The sequence below is a fragment of the Gymnodraco acuticeps genome, unplaced genomic scaffold, assembly GCF_902827175.1.
Source record: "Gymnodraco acuticeps unplaced genomic scaffold, fGymAcu1.1, whole genome shotgun sequence".
Lineage (NCBI taxonomy): Eukaryota > Metazoa > Chordata > Actinopteri > Perciformes > Bathydraconidae > Gymnodraco > Gymnodraco acuticeps.
The window spans coordinates 18,719-42,990 of NW_022991375.1; the positions used below are offsets into that span (position 1 = coordinate 18,719).

General features: G+C 41.0%; 2 protein-coding genes across 2 annotated transcripts in view; one reads left to right on the forward strand and one right to left on the reverse strand.

Annotated features, from left to right (window-relative positions):
• Positions 1-20,649, forward strand: LOC117562896 (digestive cysteine proteinase 2-like). The gene is given in 12 exon segments (XM_034240848.1): positions 1-164; positions 3,304-3,363; positions 3,453-3,545; positions 4,704-4,876; positions 7,799-7,906; positions 7,908-8,061; positions 8,939-9,134; positions 9,721-9,914; positions 9,996-10,087; positions 11,922-12,083; positions 19,842-20,031; positions 20,113-20,649. Coding segments are annotated over 12 exon segments (1,653 nt in total). The 5' UTR covers positions 1-121; the 3' UTR covers positions 20,301-20,649.
• si:dkey-166k12.1 (solute carrier family 22 member 13) overlaps positions 20,495-24,272 on the reverse strand; it is a 10,926-nt gene continuing 7,148 nt past the window's right edge. The window contains exons 7-10 of the mRNA XM_034240847.1: positions 24,037-24,248; positions 23,227-23,335; positions 22,553-22,765; positions 20,495-22,443 (exon numbers count right to left, since the gene is read on the reverse strand). Coding sequence (XP_034096738.1) covers positions 22,362-22,443; positions 22,553-22,765; positions 23,227-23,335; positions 24,037-24,248 — 616 coding nt within the window. The 3' untranslated portion in view covers positions 20,495-22,361. The remainder of the gene's footprint in view (positions 22,444-22,552; positions 22,766-23,226; positions 23,336-24,036; positions 24,249-24,272) is intronic.

The following is a 24,272-nucleotide window of genomic DNA, read 5'->3' on the forward strand; positions in this document are numbered from 1 at the left end:
GGACGTCAGTTACTTTGGGTCCTTGTAGTTAGTTATTTAAGAACAAACGAAGGTTGTGAGAGTCGTGGGTTTTTGTTTTAGTTTAGTCTGACTCTATTTCTGATCTCTAACAGTGGAAACAATGCGTTTATACATCGCAGCTGTTCTTTTGTGGGCTGTAATAGGTAAGAGACAATATTTACATTGTGTTTTCAGTTAGCTGTATGCTATTATAGCAGCTAGCATAGCAGTCAGTGTTATTACAGCGTGATAGATGTCATGAAGGTTTTTGTTCAGATTACTTAAGGAATACTTTCAGGAATACGTCTTTCCCAGCAGTGGTACATACTCGCAGTTCATACATTTAAAGGCTAGAGGTGTTGTGCAATATGTTAGCTAATATTAGTATTACTACCGCCTGCTACTTCTTAGCATTACATGTCATGTAACTGACAACAAACATGAATTATATTTATTTTGTAAATATATTTATGTTATTTACCACTGCAATCTACCCGCTACCACACAGTATTCTACAATGTTTCCCTGTATGTGTACTATTTATTTTAAATACTATGTGCATGGCTTTTTATCTAACAGTTTGTTATTTTTTTAAGTTCGTCTCTATCTATACTGCTGTCACAATGTAATGATCTCCTCTGTGGGACGAATAAAGGCATTCTGATTCAATTAATGCCAAACTTCAGGCAGAAATATGTAAATGTAGACTTAACTTGCTTATAAAGGCAGCCTGATGCATCGTACAATATTGCTTATGATACTATATAAGTATAACCCAGGGGTGCCCAACCTTTTTTGAACCGAGAGCTACTTTTAAAGTTGCCAGTCTGCCGAGATCTACCAGTCCAAATAGAGAGGCGTAGTTACTGACAGCCGACTACCAGGTAAATACACACGTCTACTTGTATAAAACTGACCTTTGTACGATGAATACTTCATAAAATACTGCAGATCCTTTATCTTACCTCTTTCTAATCTACACGCATACAAGTATTTAACTGAAGTTACACAACAGTGTTGTTGATACAGAGTTGGAGTTTATTCACACGTCACACTACAGTGGGTAAAGAAAAGACTCTGAACCCTTTCTTTGCCATTATATAAAAATAGTGTTGCTACAAAAGTATAAATTAGGCTTACTAATAAGACAACTCAGATCTGAAGCTACACAGGAATCTGCTGCCACAGTGCAATAAAAAAGACACAATTAATAGAATCAAACCCTTTTTTTGTTGCATTTTAGTAGAGTATAAAAAGAAATGCCTTTAAAATAGGATGCAAGCAACACTAGTTTCTTAACCTGAATTGATAATAGACTATAATCAATTGAAGTTTGCATTATTATACCATTTTGTACAATAATTATAATGAATAAGTTCAAACAAACTAAAACTTACAGCTGATTAATAGCGGTATCTAACTTGAGTTTTTATTATATCAAAAACCTGTTGAAATGCTACTGTTATTTTTACTGTCCCCAAAAAAGCGCGTCGGCAGCCTCCAGGATAGCTTCTTTCACAACTTTGCCGTCTTTGAAAGACTTCATGACACGATAAGATGCTCTGGTAGCAGCCTTGCTCTTGTTGTTGGGCCTGGTGAAAATGGACTGCTGTGCATTTAGCTGTCCTTTCAGGCCCCTCCCATTTTGGGAGCGTAGGGCAGAATTAGGAGGGAATTCCGTCTCGTAGCGTTTGTGCACTGTTTTGAAATGCCGCTCCTAAATTACCATTCTTCGATAAAGCCACGCTCGTATTGCAGATGAGACAGATGGACTTTGAATTGGAATAGATACAGAAATAATCATCCTCCCACTCGGAGTGAAAATTATATATTTTGGGATTTTTTGCTTCTGCCATAATTGCGGTCTTGTGTGTGTGTGGACTGTCACTCCTGTTGTTGAGTGTTGACACAGACAATGTCAGCGAAATAGTGCCCACTGCCCTGCCCACCAGCCACGCCCCGACACATGGGGTCACGCCGGCCAATCACAAAGCTTTGATGCGTTCATGTGCATTATTCTGCCACAGGAAGATTATGTTACAGGACATTAACGATAAAACAGAATATTATTGTTCTATTTTTAGACACATCTCGCGATCGTCTGGGAATCTCCCCGCGATCGACCGGTCGATCGCGATCGACTGGTTGGGCACCCCTGGTATAACCTATTCTTTGATTCGGTATATGTAACACGCAATGCTACATTTTAATGACTGAACTTTACTACATGTGTAATAAGTAATTGTGTTATATTGTTATTCCTTCCCTTTGCTAAATGCAATATGAGGGATTGTGGGCAAGTCTGGGAGCTATTAGATTTTTACAAATATGTTTTACTTGAAGAATGGCTTAATAATGTACAATAATTTAATCAGCACTGCTCCCAGTTTACCCATAATGTCGATTTTATACATACGAATACGACTAAACTGCACATACAAAAACTCCTAATTAATTTCTTTATTCATCCGTAACATCAATATGATATGCTTTTTGATAAGTGTAGAGGAAACTTCTGTGTAGCTATGCAGTGGGAGTCACCGACTCAGGAAGGAGACACGGGAAGAGCAGTAGCTTTGATGTCAAACACATGATGGTTTATTTGGAGTTAACGGCCGGAGGATTCACATCACAAGTCCAAGAGTCAGAGGTTCTGACTTCACGGTAGAGTTGCCACGTCAATTCTGAAGAACTCTACCCCAGACCCATGTATTTAGCTAGTTCAGAGAGCATCATCAACATGCTGCATAACAAGATAGAATGATAACACCTCTATCAGCTGACGCCAACAGGCAGGAACAGGGAGACAAAACACTGAGAGCACAGCAGCCAAGGTTACAGGTGCCTGTGCTCAGTCAGGACAGTTTGAACTGATACACTGGGTCAAAGTTATGGGCCTTGGAAAATATTTCCACAACAATAAGTACATAGCATGCGTGCAATAGTTTTAATTCTATATTCAGACTGTCTACAATATTTAGTTTAGTTTTTATCTGGGCACTTGTGCACTAACTTTGTCTTTTTGCTGCTGAAACACTGCACATTTCCCCACATTCTGGGACTAATAACGCATTCTCTTATGTTAATTGTTCAATTTCCCTACAAAATGACTGACAAAAGACATCCGTTCATTGTCTGCTATGGCCGTAACTTTGGAAGAAAATAGAGATTTGACTGAATTACCACATCTCTTGTAGATATTTGCTGTGACCCTTTGTAATTGATAAGGACACATGTTATTACATATCACATGCATTCTGTTATGAGTATTACATAAATAACACTTGTTATGCTTGTTTTCAGCTTCAGAGGGAAAAGCAGTCCCCTCTCTTCCAAATTTTGGGAGCAGCTATCATGTCAAAGGTAAGCAGTACCTGCACATTACACATTTGGGCCTTTTCCTTATAATGTTGTTTTATTACACGATAACATGTTTGACCTTTCCATTGCAGGGGTGATCTCTCTGCCCTATGCTGAGATCAAGGAGCCTTTTGAGGCCTGGTTTGATCTAGTGGCAAAGTCCAGTCGAATAGACTACTACCATGGTAAGAAACCACATGACTGTTCCTCTTAAAGCTGACTCTGGGTTTTTCCTGCTTGGCTGAATTATTGATGTGAAACTGAAGACCTCTTGTGTCAGACCTTTGTGAGCAGAGCAGAACATAAGCACATAAACAAAGAAGTGAAAAAGAAAGAATAATCACTTCTGGAGAAGTTTCACTGTTACCTCGTGTTACAGCTCATGTGACTTTGAGCCTGTTACTTTCTGTCTTGTTTGAGATTATGTTATAGGATTCTTCTTTTGTATCCTTACCATCTTCAGGAAGTAAAATGTCGGATTGAACTTTTCTCCGTTACGGTTAGTGTTATGACCTGGCTCAAAAGGCCACAACAAAGAGGAGACACACCATATCAACGGTTTAACAAAATGTGTTTATTAAAGCAAGTAGTCTAAATTAGCCAAATTTAATTAAGTGCAAAACCAAATGAAGCATGAGGTGTGGATGTCAGTGGTATAGTGTAAGTGCAGGGTGAGAATTGCATGGACATGTATGAGTGTGAGTGTTGAAGTGCACAAAGTGAAGCAACTGAACATACTCAACCAAAACCGGGTGCCTGTAGGAGAAAACAGAGAGAGGAAACAGAGAGGCTTTAAATACCTGCAGGGCACCAGACCCAGGTGCCCTGAGTTACTGCAATCAATGCAACTGGATGCAGCACAGCCACACCCTCTCCAGATGACCCCACAGGGGCATCACAGTTAGTAAGTGGCAGTTACCAATTTGTATTTAAGTATCCCAAATCATACATTTGCGTCATGGGGTTGCACAATCTGTACATAGGGTGAAAAGAACATTAGTTATATGAGAGTTTTGGTCATTAAAAGAAATGGAAAAGCCTAATTATCAGGCTCATATGAGTATTTAGTGTCTCTACTGGGACATGTCTCCATGCTTTAATGTTCAAAAAGCTCTTTATTGTTCTCATACTGCCTGTGCTGCAGCAGCTCTTTTCACCCTCTGTCTGAAACCAGAGCCCAGTCTGATTTGATTGGTTAGTTGGCTGGCTCTGTTTTGATTGGTCAACCGCTGAGAGATGTCCCACCCTATCATAAAGCATATCAATAGAAGCACTAGTGTAATATAGTGATGTCATTATGTTACTGAAGTAAACAAAAGGTGTCTCACATTGTTTGTCAACAGGCCAGGTGTCAACCTACCAGCTGGGTGCAGAGCTGCAGTGGGGCGTTGCTTATAAAATCTCTCCAGAGACCACAGAGACGGAGCAGAACGTGATGAAGTGTTTCCAGACCAACGGAACGGCCGATGAAGCCGTCACCACGCAGGCGTCTCTGCCCGATGTGCAGGGCTTCCAGGTCTGTGAGTGTAAAGACGCTCGGTGCAGTATCTCAGCACCAAAACAAAGTTGTGTAATCTCAATCTTTATTAATTTATATAGCTCATTTAAAAACAACCTCATTATTAAATAACACAATGGGAATAAAATAATAAAACTATGATTAAAAAACACAGTAACTAGAAACACATACAAATGTTATGTTCAACTAGTGTTAAAAGCAAGTGCAAAGAGGTGCGTTTTTAGCTGAGATTTAAAAACAAATGTTGATATCAGTTTTATTAACTCTAACAAACTTGAAAACTGTTATTTGTTGCTATGATAATGAACCAAAGCATTTCCTAGATTATTTTACAGCATGGAAAAATAATCCCTAAAATAAGAACTTCTACAAAAAGTACTATTTACTTCCTACGGAGCCCCCTAGGGGACATGGAGAAGAAAAAACAATTATTTGAACAAAAAAAAAAGGAAAAAGTTTTGCGAGATCTCGCAAAACCCCGTTGCAGTTTGTAGACGGTCCCTAAGCACTCCTCTCCTTCCTCCAGCTGCAGATTGTGACCAATTCTTGATGTTTAGCTCGGATGACGGCGCGTATCGAACTGTTCTGATGAAAACGACTCTGTAGCTCGTTGTCTACCTTGCTATGATTGTAAAGTCATGTTGTTATGTTCATGAGTTATTGATCCGCGAAATTCGAATCTGTCAATAACTCAGCTCAGAAGAACGTTTATGTCCCCTCGCTCTGAGTGTTCTCTTGAGGTGTCTTTCACTTATGTGAAACCTCTGCCTATTGCCAAGCACTGATGTTATATCTTTATATTTAAGGCCAAGCTCAAAGTAAAATCGATGAACCGCTCCATTGTTGTGGTTTCTGTGTTGCCGTAGCAGCCGAACTGACCAGGGGGGTATACTACGAAGCAGGATTTTCGCTTAGCCGGCTAAATTCAGGGGAAACTAGGGCTTTCCGGTCCTACGAAGCTGGTTCTCTTTTTAGCAGGCTAGATCTCCATGGTAACTTATGCTTAGCGGCTAACCTGGTCGGGACCAGGTTAGGTTGCAGGCTAAGAGATCAACTCAGTGAAAGCACGCCTGCTGACCAATCAGAGCTCAGTGTGCGGAGTTTAAAGCGATCAAGTCATATTACAGGAGAAAGGAAATACAGAAAAACTGCCATTGCAGGAAAGACGGCCGGCAAAATCACCGACTGTGTGAAACGTGAACATTAATAGAATATCACCTCCCATCTTCAGAGCAATCTGACTATTATAACATTAGCGTTAAGAAAGCTTACTTAAATATCTGCCACAACATAAGTACACTGAGTGCAGACGATGTGTCCCCATTATCATTCATATCACATCATATCACATCATAATGTATCATATATCTCCTTATCTGAGTCAGCTTCTTGAGCCGTATCTGGCCGTGCAACACTCACAGTGTCACATACTGTATGCAGAAGTATTATTTTAAGCAACACATTAAGTTGACGAAAACACTCGAGACAAATGTAATTAAAGTCAGATCGTGTCTTAGACGGGGCAGTGATATCATAAACCTGTTAATGTACGCATTCAAACACTTGTTCTGTTACCAGCTGTATTCACCTTGCAGGTGCACCTATGTGGCTTTTATCCTGGATAAAGTGTTTAAGTCATGGATGTTTAAAGTTTAACTTCTTCATTTTTGACTAGTATTACAGTTCACTTTTCATTCAGGAAGTATGACGCTGCGCTGTCAGTACGCTTCTCCATGTTTGTGATTGGTCGAATGCTCCAAATACCACCCCTTTCATGTGAACGCGCACCTAACTAGATAGGACACGGCTGGCTTGAGCGATCCACTTGATAACCAGCGTCGTAGTACAGTTTAGCGAGAGCGCGTATGTTTTGGATTAGGCCAACCGGCTAACTCAAACATATCCAGGTTAGGTTGAACCAACTTCGTAGTATAGGCCCCAGGAAGTACATTGAAAGGTTGATGAAATGAAAGGTTGAAATGAAATGAAAGGTTTTGCGATATCTCGCAAAAGTATTGCGAGATATCGCAAAACATTTATTTATTTTTTGAAATAATTTTGTTTTTCTTCTCCATGTCCCCTAGGGGGCTCCGTAACTTCCCCCCTCACGGTGTATTCTGTGACCTATACTATTAAAATGTAACTTCAGACTGAACCTGAGCGGGTGTTGGCAACTCTGCACTTATTTACACTTAAAGGATTTATTTGCAGACCTCCAAGAGAGGACAGTGTGTGCAAATAAATAGCACTCATGAATATCTTGTGAGATTTAGGTTAGGGGCTCGGGTAAAACTGGGCTACATACATCAAAACATCATAGTTAGCATCATCCTCTTTACAACAGGATACAAATGCATGTATTGATTTAATTTTAACTGTAGGTTTACATTTAATCCAACCCTGATTTCCAGATGCAGAAATATTCAATTATGTGTGTTTACCATTCACAATGTTGATAATATTAATAATAAAGCTTTATTTTTATAGCACTTTTCATACAGTATGTGCATCTCCAAGTACTGTAACAACGCGGCACATATTTAAATCAGATAACAAGAAATTCAGGTCAAACGTTTAACCTTTTTACACACAGGCAGCAAAACAAACATCGTTTAAAAATTCAATGAACATAAGGAGGTAAAAAGGTATAATAATAAAAGAGTACAATAAAATAAATAATGATCCAAATGTTCACAATTCTCTCAGTACAACAAAGGAAGACATAAGATAACATGAATAAATACATTAAAAACTATAAATAAATGAATATTACAAATTATAATAATGATTTAAAGGCCAATTAAAAGGAGGATGTCCTTGATAAAAACCTAATCCAGAACAATATGTCTTCAAGATGTCGTTTTAAAAAGGTCCACTGAGTTTGCCTCTCTGATATTGATGCCCCCTCCTCCCCCATAGTTCCTGAGGATGGATTACTTTGGAGGGTCCCTGTGTGAAGTGTGGCAGAATGTGACCACTGTGGGTCATAAGAAGAACACCTACACACTGTGGGTGACACACTCAGAGCGGGGGGGCAAACAGCAAGGAGGGCCCAGCCACCCCGCTGCATTACGAGATGATGGGATACAACACGCTGCTGGGCTCACATTACGACAAATACCTGGTGGACTACAAAGAGTTCAGCCTTCATGTGGACCCCAAAGCCTTCTCCCTGCCTGAAGGTGTGTGCTCTGCTGCAGGTCCAAACATCCAGAATTGTTTTTAAAAAGGACCTATTATGCAAAATCCACTTTTTCAAGTATTTTCTACATCAACATGTGTCCCCTCTGTGTAAAGAGATTCAGAAAGTTTCAGGAAAAAATATTCGCTCACTTTTTGCCCTGATCCAGTTCTATAAAAACCTGTCTGAAAATGAGCTGATCAGATTTTGGCCACTTTATGATGTCATAACGATGTTTTGGCAAATCAAGTTTTATTTATATAGCACATTTATAAACGATTTTTGGTCGAGCCAAAGTGCTGTACATATAATAAAAATAGCCTACAGTAGAGACACTTTACAGCAAATACAACAGCACAGATTGTTCAGAATATCAGTATGAGAAAACGACACCCTCTGTCCTTAGACCCTCACATCGTACAAGGAAAAACTTCCAGAGAAAACCCACAGTTTAAGGGAAAAAATGGGAGAAACCTCAGGGAGAGCGACAGAGGAGGGATCCCTCTCCCAGGACGGACAGACGTGCTTGTGTAACCATTAGCCAATCACCAACCAAGGTAACCCCCTTCCCACCTTATCACTTGCATCTCCTCCTAGAGCACCATTGTGTTCTTTTTAACCAAATCTCTCTCAACTCAGAGGGGCGTGGGGAGGGGCTCCTGATTTTCATCTAAAGTAACAGACAGAGAATCAGCACTTTAGAAACAGGGCTGAAACAGAGGGGATTATGGGATGCTGCAATGATCTGTTTGGTGTTTGGAGCCAAACACTTCAGAGACATGTTTTGTATATATCTGAGATCTATTATATATTGATGTATAATCGGGGAACTTTAAAGTTTAAAAGGGTTAAAACACACTTTATTTCCCCCCCTACAGGGATGAGCTGTGGGGGATTTCCTGGTCCAGGCGTGGAGCACCACATGTTGGCCAATCCAATGAAAGATCTCATCCACACCTCAGCTTCCGGCCAATCAGAGCACATGTTCAACCATTTCAAGGACAAGTTTCAGCGTCAGTACAGCGATGAGAGAGAGCATGAGAAAAGAGAGCACGCTTTTGTTCATAACCTCAGGTGAGAATAACATTCAATACTTTTTTTCTTTTACGTTGTTGCAAAAGTCTCTTTTTATTTGAAATGTCACAACAACAAAACTATTTTGGAATCTAACAAACATTGTAGACTAGTCAAAATGAATATGTTTTCTCACTGCAGGGCATTTTGTTGTGTAAGAAACTATTTTAATTGTATTATAGAACATAAAACACTACAATCCTATAAACAATGATAAAAGTGTAGCACACAGAGCGCAGACATTGAGATTTAATTAATTGGAAAAAAAGTACGATGAAAAATGAAAATAAGAAGCCGATTTCACCACACAATAATCAGAATCAGAAACAGGTTTATCGCCAGGTAGGTTCGCACATACTAGGAATTTGACTTGATGTCATGGTGCATATATAAAATATAAAAAACAAGAAATCTAATACAAGGTACGAATAACAGTAAACAGGGGGGGGGAGGGTTAAGTAGAGCTTTCTATTAAAACAATATGAACTTTCTTAATGAAAACAGGCTAGCTTAATAGCAGTCCGTCATGGATAAAGCACTAGTTCAAACTGCAGGGTTTCTGATGACTGTCTTCTTGTTTCTGTAGGTATGTCCACTCAACAAACCGTGCAGGGCTTCCCTTCTCTCTGGCTCTGAACTCTCTGTCGGATCGCACCATGTCGGAGCTGGCCACCATGAGGGGGAGGAAACGAGCAAAGACCCCGAACAGAGGGCTCCCCTTCCCCTCAAATCTTTACCAAGAGGTGAACTTACCCGGGTCACTTGACTGGAGGCTTTACGGTACGTACAGATATATTATTGTTTTACCAAAGACGGTTCTTTCTTCCTGGAGTTCCTAGTGTTAACCTCCACTCTGTGCAGGTGCTGTGACCCCGGTGAAGGACCAGGCCATCTGCGGATCCTGCTGGAGCTTTGCCACCACTGGAACAGTAGAGGGCGCTCTCTTCCTGAAGGTAAAGGATTAGAAACCAGCAGCTCTCGCACTGGCCACTCTCCAGTGTTTCCACACTCCCTTATGCTGTTTGAAGCCACAGATGATCAGCATGGCGCTTCATCTGCTCATGTTTTGGTTGATTTTCATCGCAGTTATGTTTGGTGTTAATATATCTTTGGCATTTTTCTAAATATTGAAAATGTGCAAAAATATCACTTTAATAGTGCTTGTGGCGGTATGAAGGGAATTTGGTTATTTAGGCAGGATAAATACAGCACATTTCATAGAAACAAAGAGTAAAATATGATGGCTGATTTTGGGTTGAAGTAAGGTTCTTTTTTCTGACAATTTTCCAAAGATAACACGACAGCAGCACACGAAAGGAAATGATCAGAATCAGAAATCCCTTATTTGTCCGGAGCAGGGAAATGTACATTTACAGCAAATGTACAGTGCAGGTATAAGGCGAAATAGAGTAAGTAAGCCTATCGTAAATTATACAAGACCTAATTATGCTATTCCATTTTAAACTCCTAAAATGGCCAGTCTAAAACATATAGTAAAATATAATGTTGTGTGAACTTGGACTGACCATTTGAGTCTGTTTTCAGTCACCAAAGTGTAACGATTCGGTCTTTGATGCCCTAATTTGAGTTGCGGCCCCCCTGTTGTGTCCTTTAAGCCCCTCTGTGAGTGTAAACAAGTCGCTCCCTTCAGAGAAGGAGGTGGGGGGGGGGGCTGTCGGTAAGAAGAGTAATTGTTCCACACTGACGTTAGACAGATGTGACAATGTACTGGCTCCAGCCTGCCTCCAGCCCATGCATGGCAAAGCTCAAAGGCATTCCTTTTCTGTTGTTGCCATGCAACTAGATCCAATCATTGGACGCTGTTTTATCGGATGTGAAGGCACCCCATCTAAATGACCAAATTCTTGAACTCTTTTACCAAAACACTCCTGATTTCGTCCCTTGCCTTGGCCAGTAGCTGTAAGGGATTGAGTAGTGTTGACTGCAGGGAAAAGATGGAAGGAGGTTGGTTATTATAAAATATTCAGTTTTGTTCTGATGCAAAGCATCATTAAAATAGTTTTCTTTTAGTTTTCTTTTTTCTTTTTATAGTCACTTTAAAATGTCCAGCCGTTTTACGAAAATGACTAAAGATTTCTCACTTGAAATGGTAGCACAGAGAGAGAAGATACATGCAGTTCTCTATTAAAGCATTTCTAGTGTTTTTCAGACACAGTTAGATGAGGTTAAGAGTAAGTTCTGTTGTGCAGCCCCTGCAGATCATCTTTATGCCTTTGCCAGCAGCGCAGCAGCAAGAAGTGACCTGCAGGCTCGTAAACAGAGCTGCTCTCCATCTTGGTAACCTCACAGCAGCTGGTGTAAAAAACATGTCTTGACCAGAATATTTTCCGTCTCTGGCCAATTTTCTTTTAACAATGACGGAAAAATCTGAAAGCAGTCCGTCATTTTGACAGATTAGAACAAACTCGTTTCCAAACCTAACTTTGCCGTACAAATCATTGAAATGTCTGGTAGTGCTTTACGCTGTGGCGCGCTCCCGCGAGGTGCAGTGGGCATGCATAACACCGGCTAACAGTTCACGAGCGTCACCCCCCGTTGACAGTTCACGAGCGTGCTCTTCCCCCCCGTCAGAGTTGTGTAAAGACCGACGGGTAATAATGGATTGTGACGTACATTTTACGATCCTGTCGGGCAGTGAAAAACTCTGGCGCAACATCTGGTCTTGACTGAACTTTATTTTCCCAAACTTTTTTGCCTCAGAAAAAAATATTCATGCTGAGGTTGCTCATCTGAGTGGGATCATGTTGTTCTGTCTTGTTGTTTCAGACGGGCTCTCTGCAGGTTCTGTCCCAGCAGATGCTGTTGGACTGTTCCTGGGGTTTCGGCAATAACGGCTGCGATGGAGGGGAGGAGTGGAGAGGATACGAGTGGATCATGAAACATGGAGGCATCACAACAACAGAAACCTACGGGGCCTACATGGGGATGGTGAGATGAATACAAAATATGCAGCCTGTAGCTGTTGTAGCAAGTCAACATTTAAAAGCAGGGTGTCCGCGGGGTCTTAAAAAGTATTAAAAGTTGATAAATCAATCAAATAAATCAGCGAAAATTAAGGCTATTAAAAAGTATTAAACGGCATTTTCCAAGGTATTAAGAAGGTCCACAGCAACGACAACATGAAACACCCTTTAATTTACTGAAACAACATGTCGGGAAACCCCCTCAAGGTGTTCCCATGCATAGCGTGCCATAAAATGCTGCTTCTTATTTTAAGTTTCGTTGCCTTGCTCCGCTCTGTGGGGGGGGGGTTATCTGCTGGTGGACTACCTGAGAGATATACAGCAGGAGAACATGCCGTCCACCGCGGAGAATAAACAGAAGGGCAACCATGACAACCATGCTCCGGGGTCTTCTTCGCTGCTTTTGGTGTATTTTGTGGCGGCAGCAGCGCCACTTACAGGCCTGGCATATGTACTATAGCGTTTCCAGCATTTCCAGCGGTCTAGTGTGAACGGACACGTTAATGAATCGAATGCGTGTGAACGGAAGACTTTTTTGCTTTTGCGTATGCGTTTTACTGTCGTGGGGCCGGGGTCTAAGCCAAACTATATCCGGTCACAGAGATCTGCTATTTTAAAGTAAGGTCAACACATATCGACCCTAAATATAGTCTATATTAAGAACGAGAAAAGTCTTAACATATATATCGTTTTTTGTAAACATATGACAAATGTGTGAGGGTGATGACGTCAGAGCATCGTCCTATGTGCCGGGCTTAGCCCCGGACAGCCCCAGCCCAATTTAACCCCTGGGTATTTGTAAGGGAGCTCCTATATGGCATTACCCCACTGAAGCTCACCAAAGTTTAATATATTTCATAGTTCAAAGTTTTGTCAATTGTTTTGTTTATTGGTCAAATACTGGTTTCTAATGGTTTCTGAGGAGTTTTACTGGAATGAAAGAGCACAGAGTACAGAAGCAACAAAGCAGCATACTGCATTAAACCTGACCTTCACGTAAGGTCACGTTACGGTTAGGATAAGTCTCCAGGAAATGCATGTAAGTCAATGTAATGTCCCCTGAGCTTCGCGTCGGGCTCTCTGATCAGCCTGTCGGGTGTTCTTTTCCCCATAATGACCGCGTCGCTGCACATTATCCCGCTTATTACATGGCCACATTCTCAACAAAGTAACGACATGAGTCCCAATATTAATTGAAATGCTTTTATTGATTTATAAAATGTTTTTAATGATTAAAAAACATAGTTTAACTAATTTAAAATGACATTCATCCGCTACGAAAAATAGTCCGTTGTTGATGTTTGAACAAAGGCTGTTGCAACGGCAGGAACTGCTTCGATAGCAACTAACTCTGTTCATGTTAGCATTTGAGCCTTACCTGTAATTAACATTGACCTGAACGTTTCCATTAATGGTACAATGTGACATGGTGAATGGGAAATCTTTAGGGATGTTCAGATCGACGTTTCTGTCCTCGATCCTCTCTCCTTGCGGGGGTTTCGCAGATGACACATCTGAAAGCACAATTCCCAACATGTAAAAAAACGGGAAACAATATTTCTACCGCTAATTTGTGTGTAAGGACAGACAACATGGAAAGGCACTGACCCGATGTGGTGGTATTTCCTGGGTTGGTGGACAGGATGTTGCTCCATTTCTCCCTTTCGGTTATTGTCGGAGCCCAGGCTGCCCTCGCACCTGTGCCCAGTCACAGACATGATCTCTTAAGATCCAAGACGAGCCTGAGAGAGCAGTTGTACAGCCGTGCTTCTCAGGCTATGGTTAGTGTAGCGCTTTGAAAGCTGGGCTGCCTGGCTTATTGTGGGTAGCATTTGCCCAAGGAAATTATGTCCCATGGGCTCACGTGAATACCACACTGATTCACCGTTGAGAAGCTGTTGGTCCTTTTTTAGTGGGTGAAGGTAGAAGGCTTTGGCGTCAGATGGGCACAGGGAAACATACTTTTTGAAGCTGGCAACGGGGCAATTTTGGTTGTCAGGCTCGGCGAAAATAAAACCTCTGTCATTCTCTTTATTTGTGTCTTTTGGATCTTTATGATTTTTGGTATCGGCGTTATGGGCAAGAGATATGTATTCGCATCCGTGATCATCAAGTTTCAAAATAAAAGAGCTTTGCATCAAATGCCGATTTCCCTCTCTGCCTCGTCTGGCAAGATGCAGTTGGACATCCATCCACACTTTCCGGACCAGTCCGCCGGCTGTGTCTACAGACAGCGCCTGTGAAGCCCTGAGCAGCCGCAAATCCGCAGCTGAGATAGGCGGGTGGTGCTGGCTGACATCTTTCCCGTTTTTGCGGAGCTTCTTTACAACAGATGTGAAAACATCGTTGCTTGCTTTAAACGTAGCGCAGTTCATGATGTCAAACCGTGGAAAGTGTCTTGATATCCATGCCCTAATGCTGAAGTAACTGGCAACTGAATATGTTTTGCCGTTTGAGGTCTGGACCGTTGCGTAAAAGGACCGCAGCTGCGTGTTGAGGGTTTCTGCTCCATAGCTGTCAAACTCCGTTGGTTCTTTTTTTTCAATCAACCAGTCTTTAAATAATTTCATCGCCCATAATGTGTTCCGTTTTGTATTCAATTCATGCCAGTCCTCTTCAATTTGGTCGATTTCTCTGTCATTCAAATCTCGGTGTCTTTTTGCCTCTCTTACTTCTCCGCTGTTTTCTTGTCCCTCTTGTCTTTTTCTTTTCTTCACTGGGGACTCATCAGCCACTAACCATTCCTCCAAATTACTGTGCTCTCCAAATATATTAAAATTAATGTTAAAATCCTCCATGTTGCTATCACACGACAGCGGAAAACTAAAGACAATCAGACAGTTTGCTTGCTTTTCAAACTGTTACATTTGAAAAACAGTTAGAGCGTCTCTTGTCTTGTCAGTTTGAAAAGCCAACGGTAGGAACTGCTAGCGTTTTTGAGGAGCTTTTTGATTACAGATTTGAAAACATCGCTCCTTGCTTTAAAAGTAGCACAATTCATTATGTCAAACCTTGGAAAGTATCTAGATATCCCCTAAGTTCATGTGGAGAGGAGGCTTCAGTAGTCTGTCTGCACTCTGTTTAGTTGTGCTATCTTACAATCAATATAGTAAATGTGAGGTAAAGTGTGTCGCCAATGTAACCGGTTAGAACTCGAAGTTGCGATGAGGTCTTAAAATGTATGGAAAGGGTCTTAAAAAAAGTCTTAAAAGGTATTAAATTTGACTTCAGGATTCCTGCATATACCCTGCAAGACTGCACCCAAGCCCAATTAAAAGTTTTCTATTTAAGGATTGCAGCCAACTGTGAAGGTGTTTCACTTCTGTTGACACAATAAAACACCTTAACACATGTGCTCTTCCATATGTAATATTCTATCTCAGATGGACTTTTGAAAGTTTCTCTCCTAGATTAATTTGGAGATAATTGCCAAAATAAATGAATGAAAAAGAACCCTTTGAGCTCATTCGACATTTAACCTGAGACAGGAAAGCTTAGTTGGACAGAGTGCTAAAGTTACCAGTTCCTATGAACCATGATTCCATCTGTCTGCACCCAATTGTGATAACAAAATGATATATATTAAGGTGGGGTAGGTAATTCACTGCAGAAACACTTTTTGTTAATAATAATAATAATAATAATAATGCATTACATTTTTTATTAGAGCGCTTTTACAGGTGCTCAAAGCGCTTTACAAGTACACATTACACATATTAGACATGTAAGAGTCATTACTGCGGATATTACCCACAGGAGCAAATGCGGGTTAAGTGCCCAAGGACACAACGGCCTGACGCAGTGGCGGCCGAGGCGGGATTCGAACTGGAGTTCACCAACGTCCCTTGATCTGATGACCAATGCTCTAACCACTGCGCCAAAACTGTTATATTCCATGGAATGCTCTTAACATCCCTATAGCAATAAATACATACAAATATTTAATCTGTGGAAGCTGTGGAAGTCGTGGCGCTGTAAAAAGCACGACCAATCATTTGAGCCGGCCCGGCTAAAATAACTTGATGGCCTACCTGCCTATCAGCCTTCCACCTGTGCACAAACTTATCTTGTGTCCTCATTGGTCATGTGCGCGTTCGTGTGTGTTGGAGGAGGGGCTCTGTAAGGAAGTCTGTTTTTTTTTTGTTTTTTTCGGCTGCGTAGTTTCAAATTCTAGCCCACTCGAGCTGGTTTCTCCATTCTTACCTACCCTACCTTTAAGAAGTACTCCTACCTGTGAGTATTGACAGATCCGTTACCCAGAGGTGTGGACCCGAGTCACATGACTTGGACTCGAGTCAGACTCGAGTCACAAATTTGATGACTTGAGACTCGACTTGACAAAATCACAAAACACTTGCGACTCGACTTGGACTTGAACACCAATGACTCGGGACTTGACTTGGACTCGAGCCTTCTGACTTGAGGTGACTTGATCATTTAATTCAGAGGTCTCCAACACTGCCGATCGCGAGCTGCCGCTAGAAGAGCAGACTCCCGTCGGGGAGAGTAGAATCTCCAGCCGCTCCTACTCTTGCTGAGATTCCTTGCAGGCAGGGGCGGGTCTTTGTTTAGCACATGCGGCCAATCATATGCGAGGACACACTAGGATCATACCATTATGTGAAAGAAAGGTGGGGGGCACAGCATGTGTAGTGGTACAGGCCAGCTGCACAGAGCGACGGGGAGCCGGATTTAAATGCAAGCGCGTCGGAAAAAGTCAAGAAATGAGCGAAAACCGAAAAAAGAAGCAGCATCTGGCTGCTTTTCAATGATTTTGGAGAAAGCAAAGCTGAGTGCAGGATTTCTAAAATGAGAATAACCTTCAGAGCAGGGTAAACACTCAGGATTTATTGCCAGAGGTAGGAGAAGTTCAGACAATTAAAAAAGTTACAATCAGGGTTCCTGCGGGGTCTTAACAAGTCTTAAATTTGATAAATTTGAATTTAAGGCCTTAAAAAAGGTCTTAAATATGATTTAGAAAGTCTTAAAAATTATGGGATTTGAAAGGTACTTCTGTGTTGCAATCGCGTCTAAAATGTGTTTTGGGGGAAATGTCCGGGCTACAAAGTAACTAGTATGGTAATAGCCTTTCAGTTCCCCCCAACAATTTGTATTGAATTAAATCAACATGGAACCAGTAATCACTAACTTTGTTCCCCCCGGCCCCTTATTGGAGAACACCCAGCTAGTAACCTAGCAACCAAGCTTCAGCTCATGTAGCCTATCTTCGAATCTACTTACAAATTCATATGAGGAAGTGTCAGTTCAACCGTATTTGGTTGGAAAACATCTAATTTAGTGCTTGGTTGAAACCAGTGGAGGGAACGTGTTTGAAGCCCGCTGCACCTTTTGCTAAATAAATTAGCGTTTGTTTTGCTAGTGGAGCGTTAGCTAGTGCAGCAGCAGCTAATGTAGCGTTAGCTAGTGCAGCAGCAGCTAATGTAGCGTTAGCTAGTGCAGCAGCTCCCACAACAACACCGGGGGACCTCCGGGCGACGTTTGGGTCTACGTCAACCCTAAAAGCGGAGGTGCTGTAGACGCTAAATACCGCAGCTAAACACCAATCATACAACAGCAACGATGAAATAGTGTAGCCAAGGCAGCAGAGCTCTGAATATAGCTCTTGTCACTCTCTCTCAGACACACACACACACACACACACACACACACACACACACACACACACACACACACACACACACACACACACACACACACACACACACAAACACACACACACACACACACTAGGGCTGCTCGATTATGGCAATAATCAAGATTATGTTGGTCAATAATTAATATCATGATTATTAAATACGATTATTCATTGACTTTGAAAACATCCATTTATTGAACTTTAAAACAGATAATAATTTGAACAGTATCTTTTTAACTGTTGATTACCCTGAACGTATAATTCAACTGAAAAACCAATACAAAAATTAATTAAATAAATGATACATTACTAAAAAATTCATTAGATCAAATATGTTGTAGTGCACTGTCACAACCTAGCAAAGCAAAATAATCGTTTTTTTTCGATTATGTTGTTTTCGTAATTGTGGCAGGCCAAAATCGTAATTGCGATTAAAATATGATTAATTGCACGGCCCTAACACACACACACACACACACACTCAAGCACACACACACATACACACTTTTTGTCCAACACGCTAACACAGTTCTGTACTGTTATGCTGTTATGTTCAGTCACTGTTCTTATGTTGAACATGAATACATTTACTTTGTAAGTGATTATGGGACGTATTTCTTCTTTCATATCAATTTTCCTTCATACTTTATTGCCGTGAAATAGGTCTTAAATTCTATTCAAAGTGGTCTTAAAAAGGTGTTAAAAAGTCCGCCGCACTGCACATTATCCCTTGCATAAAGATAGATTGTGGGTCCCTTATAACATGTTGTACACAGTGGAAATAAACATTCTGGTCACCTTAACATCAGGGATCTTATACATTAAACTCCTTCTGAATCAAACCGTCACGATAGCCTCACCTTACTGATACCTCTTCAAATAGAAAAAAACACGTTACTTTACCAGCAGAGAGAAAATGGATTATTAAATTATTAATGTGACTAATAAAGAGCAGTTTGATTATTAAGTATTATTCTGTTGATCGATGTCATTACATTTGGTGAAAAGCATACAATGACTTGTTTATGACTCGTTTTGTCAAAGTTTAGGACTTGGACTTGACTTGAACTTGCCCATCCTGACTTGAGACTTGACTTGGACTTGAGCGCAAAGACTTGAGACTTGACTCGGACTTGAGCGCAAAGACTTGAGACTTGACTCGGACTTGCAAAACAATGACTTGGTCCCACCTCTATTACCTCTTTCTTACAAATAGGGAAAGTTTTGTCCCCCTGCTCCCTTTATTCTAACATGATCAAACATTATTAGGCACACATTTAGTGGTGTGTTCTCTGAGATATGAAAGTAGCTGCTGTAGAGGAAACTTCTGTGTAGCTATGCACTGGGAGTCACCGACTCAGGAAGGAGACACGGGAAGAGCAGTAGCTTTGATGTCAAACACATGATGGTTTATTTGGAGTTAACGGCCGGAGGATTCACATCACAAGTCCAAGAGTCAGAGGTTCTGACTTCACGGTAGAGTTGCCACGTCAATTCTGAAGAACTCTACCCCAGACCCATGTATTTAGCTAGTTCAGAGAGCATCATCAACATGCTGGATAACAAGATAGAATGATAACACCTCTATCAGCTGACGCCAACAGGCAGGAACAGGGAGACAGAACACTGAGAGCACAGCAGCCAAGGTTACAGGTGCCTGTGCTCAGTCAGGACAGTTTGAACTGATACACTGGGTCAAAGTTATGGGCCTTGGAAAATATTCCACAACAGCTGCGATGACAAATAGATATACAATCTGACCGATAAGCAGAGAAGTTGTAGCTGTTAAAGCTCTTTAAAGATTTTGACCAATGAAACTAATGCACAAGCACTTACAGTGGTATGGTTTAAAGTGAATGTACTCGCAGGTTTCTTGCTGCTCTGAGTTTTATCTTCATGGTTTATTTTACATCTTGTAAGTCCATTTGAATAAAAGCATGGCAAGGCATTTGGATTTATTAAATGTTATCAATTCCCATCCCTAGCCACAAGGGGAAACCATCATGTTTTTTAGTCCTGCTGCTACATGAATTCAGCCGTAAACGTTGACCCTTCCTTTCTGAACAGAATGGATTTTGCCATGTGAACGCGTCCCAGCTGACTGCACAAATCAAGAGCTACACCAACGTCACATCAGGAGATGCAGAGGCCCTGAAGCTGGCGCTCTTTAAAAACGGGCCGGTGGCTGTCAGCATCGATGCCGGGCACCGATCGTTTGTGTTCTACAGCCACGGTGTCTACTATGAACCGGCGTGTGGTGAGTTCACATCTCGCTGGTGCTCACACTTTTTGCTGCAACACCGATCTTGTTCTTCAACTTGTTTCTTGTGTTTTTCAGGTAATACCACTGCAGATTTGGATCATGCTGTGCTAGCAGTGGGTTACGGCACCCTGAACGAGGAGCCCTACTGGTTGGTAAAGAACTCATGGTCCACTTACTGGGGCAATGACGGCTACATCCTCATGTCTATGAAGGATAACAACTGCGGGGTCACCACTGATGCCACATATGTCACACTGGCATAGATTTGCACATTTCCACTATGTTTAATTATGTGTTGAATCCACTATGTGAGTGCCTGAGGATGAAAGCTGCCTGATATCAGACGTGTTGAGGCGCTGTGATCACTTCACAAGGAGCTGCTTAGTGATCATTATGTGTTGCTGTTGAATAACAGGGTGAAATAAGAGGCTGCACAGAATAAGCTCACGTTTCCAAACACAGTTTTTAACAAGTTTATTGCTGGTGCCACAAATCTGCAGTGCCTTCAATTCAGTTGTACAAAGTACATTTTTTTACATTTAAATGTTTTACTTTGTTGCATTCAAATGCAATGGTCAGGAATCAATGCAATAAAAAAGAAATAAGGTTTAATGGCGTCTGTGACCCTTTTGTTGGTAAGCAAACCTGTTCAAACACTGTTGGGCAGCAGCAATGCATGCTTTAGCAGAGTCATGCATTAGAATATGGATTCACTGAGTTCTTGTCGATGGGAATAATAGATTTAGGAGAACCAAATTCCTTTTGCCTGAGGGTCATGGCATAATACATAACCAATGCTCCTGATGCATGCCTTTACCTGTATTACACATTCCTATTTATAAAAATGACAGCCCTTAAAAACTTCATGTAAAAGTCAACAGTACCAGATATTTCAGTTTCAATAATAATCCATTTGACATCCAAGTATAATTCAATACAATAAAAAAGTCAGCAAACTTTTACAAATGATGCTGATATCAATATATGTTCACATTCTAATCACAGAAACATTCAATTGCATCCATAAAAAACCGCTAATGAGCTACGTAAGTCTGACAAAATGTTACATTGATACAGTTAACTATGCAATCTCACTCAACTAGCTTTATTTCTCTTGGCTTGAGAATATAGACATTTGAGGCAGTTTGCTTTTTCAATACAGCATTAAAGTACCACAAAAGTATTCCAGCAGCAGTCCACAGACATGGTACACTTTTCTATAAAAATATTAAAGTTATTTTAATAACAAATCCTTCAGTCTGAAAAAAAAAAAAAGTCAATACAAACATGCAATCTGTGTGTCTGCAAATTCTGTCCCATCACGTATGTAAAATATATCAAACCACATCTCAAGATTTTTACTAAAGGTGTAAACAGTTGAGCAGATTGTAAAGAAATACTTTTAACCTTCATTTTCAAAAAGTGTAGGCTGTTAAATTAGCCTTGGCAGCAAATATAAAAGCCCTGTTTGTGCGTATGTGCATTTCAGTTTGGTGTGTTTGCATAGAGCTCTTAATGCAGATCATGTATTGCATAGAGGGTGTTGTGTGAACAGGATACACTACAGGTGAATAGGGTAGAGCATTGTATCTATGAACTAACCAGCACATTTCCCCTTAAGGAAATCATTAACCCATGTTTTCTGAAATCTTTGTTTAAATAAGCTAATCAGGAATTGGCATACATTTTCGTAGCAGAAATCCAAACATAGGAAAAAGCCAGGTTTTAAATGGTTTCATTTCATTGACAGGTTTGAAAGTGAAAGGTTTATACAGAGGGACATTTGGGTCTTTCTTGTTATCACTCCATGTATCAGAAAACATCCATTAAAAAATATAAAATAAGAATAACATAATTTGAATCAGACTATGAATGATATAAAAACTTCAGAATAGATCTACATAAGTGCTGCTGAAGTGGGGATTTCTGTCTGGGAAAAAACATTGGAGAAAACTGCCCTAACTAACCCTCTAAACTTCCATAGTTGATTGAAAATGTTCTTTGTATAACTAGAAATTGTTATGTTTAAATATGCAAATGGTTCATTGACTAATGCTAACTTTTGGCAGATTAAGGAGAAATCTACGGACGCATATATACAAAGTGTAGTAAACTAATCCCCTAATGAGCATTTAGGATGTTTTTATTTGAAACTCTTTCAAAAAGACGTGTAATAGAGGCACAACGGCCCCAAATCTAAAATTCAACCAGTGCATGTGAGGAAGTCTGTAGTGTCTCATCTTAAGTACAGTACCCGGTAACAAAGTTGAGGTTGTTGTGTTAATGTGAATAATTGAATTTGTGCACACTTCACACACAGTTAGCTAGATCTCCTGCTTTTCTGTGCTGCTTACTGATTGGCTCGTCTCCTCAGACATCTCAGCCTTCTCCTTGTCGGAAGGCGACCTGCAGGAGACCAAACACAGGGAACACACTGAGCTCTCTGCACATGGGAAAAAGGAGGGCTAAGGAGCTTCAAGGACACATTAGCCAAACCAAGGTCACATTGTGGTACCTCATGTCCCAGTTCTCTGCGTCCTCCACCGTGTCTAGCAGAGGTCTGTCGGCCGTTTCGGGCAGCGCCAGGGCCAGGAGAGCCCCGAGCAGCGGGAAGGTACCAAAGATGAGCAGAGGTGTAGTGGGGCTGTAGCTGTGAAGTATGTTTATCATGGGAGCTAACACACCGCCCATCCTCGCAAACATGCAGGACACACCTAGTCCTGTTTGCCTGTACACAAGGAAGAAACAACATCATTGGAAAAAGGGTTTTATAATAGGTATTCAAGTAAAGAGCCCATTATGCTTGTTCTTTCCTGTAGTGTGTTGTATAGGTTTTTGTGCATGTAATTGGTCTGCAAAGGCTAAATTCCCTCAGCTTCTCAGTGTATCATTGTACGTGATAAGCGGCGGGAGATCTCTAAGCGTTTAACCAATCACAACAGGGTCGGCCAGCTAACCAATCAAAGCCGATAATACAAGTTTGTAAAGCGTGTATTAATCTTAACAAAGCTCCGTCAATAAAGCTAAGTTCAGTCATGAAAATATTATTTCTAAGCACTTATAAGGAACTTTTTACCTAGTCACTAATGCTTTCTACAAGAACCTTCACGTCATGTCTTGTTAAAAATCACTTTGAGATAATCTTGGATGAGAAAATGAATTGAAACTGTACTAATGAACATGTCTTACCGAAGCACAGTGGGGAAAATCTCAGCAGTGTACACATAGATTACAGCAAAGGACGCTGTTATGCCAAACTTTCCCACCATGGCAAGACCAGTCTGGACATGGGGATAATCTACAGGCAGAGAGAGAGTTGAGGCACTTGAGTATGAGTTATTTGAGGATGAGATAAAGGTTTGGAGATAGTGATGGGAATTATGGCTCTTTGAAGGGAGCCGGATCTTATGACTCCGTTCCTTTGCGAGAGCCGTTCAAAAGAGCCGTTTTTTTAAGGGGACGGGGTTACTAGGTTTATCTGCGAAATATACCTTTTATAATTCAATCAAATGTAGCCCTGTTTTGACTAATGATTTATATGTGCACACATATATCACTTAAATTATTCAACGCATCCTTTGTACTGAAGTATTCAAAAGTAAAAATTACATGTTTAATATAAATGATTTGCTGTGGCCAATTGTTTTCATTGCATTTACAGACGCTTGTAACACTCTGATTGTAGAACCACGCTAAAAAAAAAAGCAGATAGCAACACCTATACAAACTGACAACAAATCTTTGCTGAGCCTAAAAATAATCAGAAATAAATATCATAATGAAAATAAATATAATTGCATTGCTCAAAACAGCAGCATCCAACCGTCTCTAATCTTTGGATATTACATGTCACTGCATGCATGCACGGAGCACCCGTGTAAAAAATGGCTCGTTCGCGGGCGCGAGCCGGCTCCCGTCGTTCACTTAAACTTTATGCCGGCTTGTTCGCGACCGACACATCCCTATTTGGAGAACGATTACAGAAATCATTAAATGCACCTTGAGGAACAGCGAGCGTAAGCAGACAGGCGAGTCCTCCCACAGCCAGAAATCCACTTAGGGAGAGTCTACGACTGTAGGGCAGGACGAGCAGGACCACAGAACGGGCCGGGATCTCAACCAACCCGAACACAAACTGGGTCAGGTAGATGTCGGTCCCCAGCCTGGACACACCCAGAGAGAGGCCGTAATACACCAGCACATTCACAAACCTGGGGAGTAACGGAGGGAGAGAG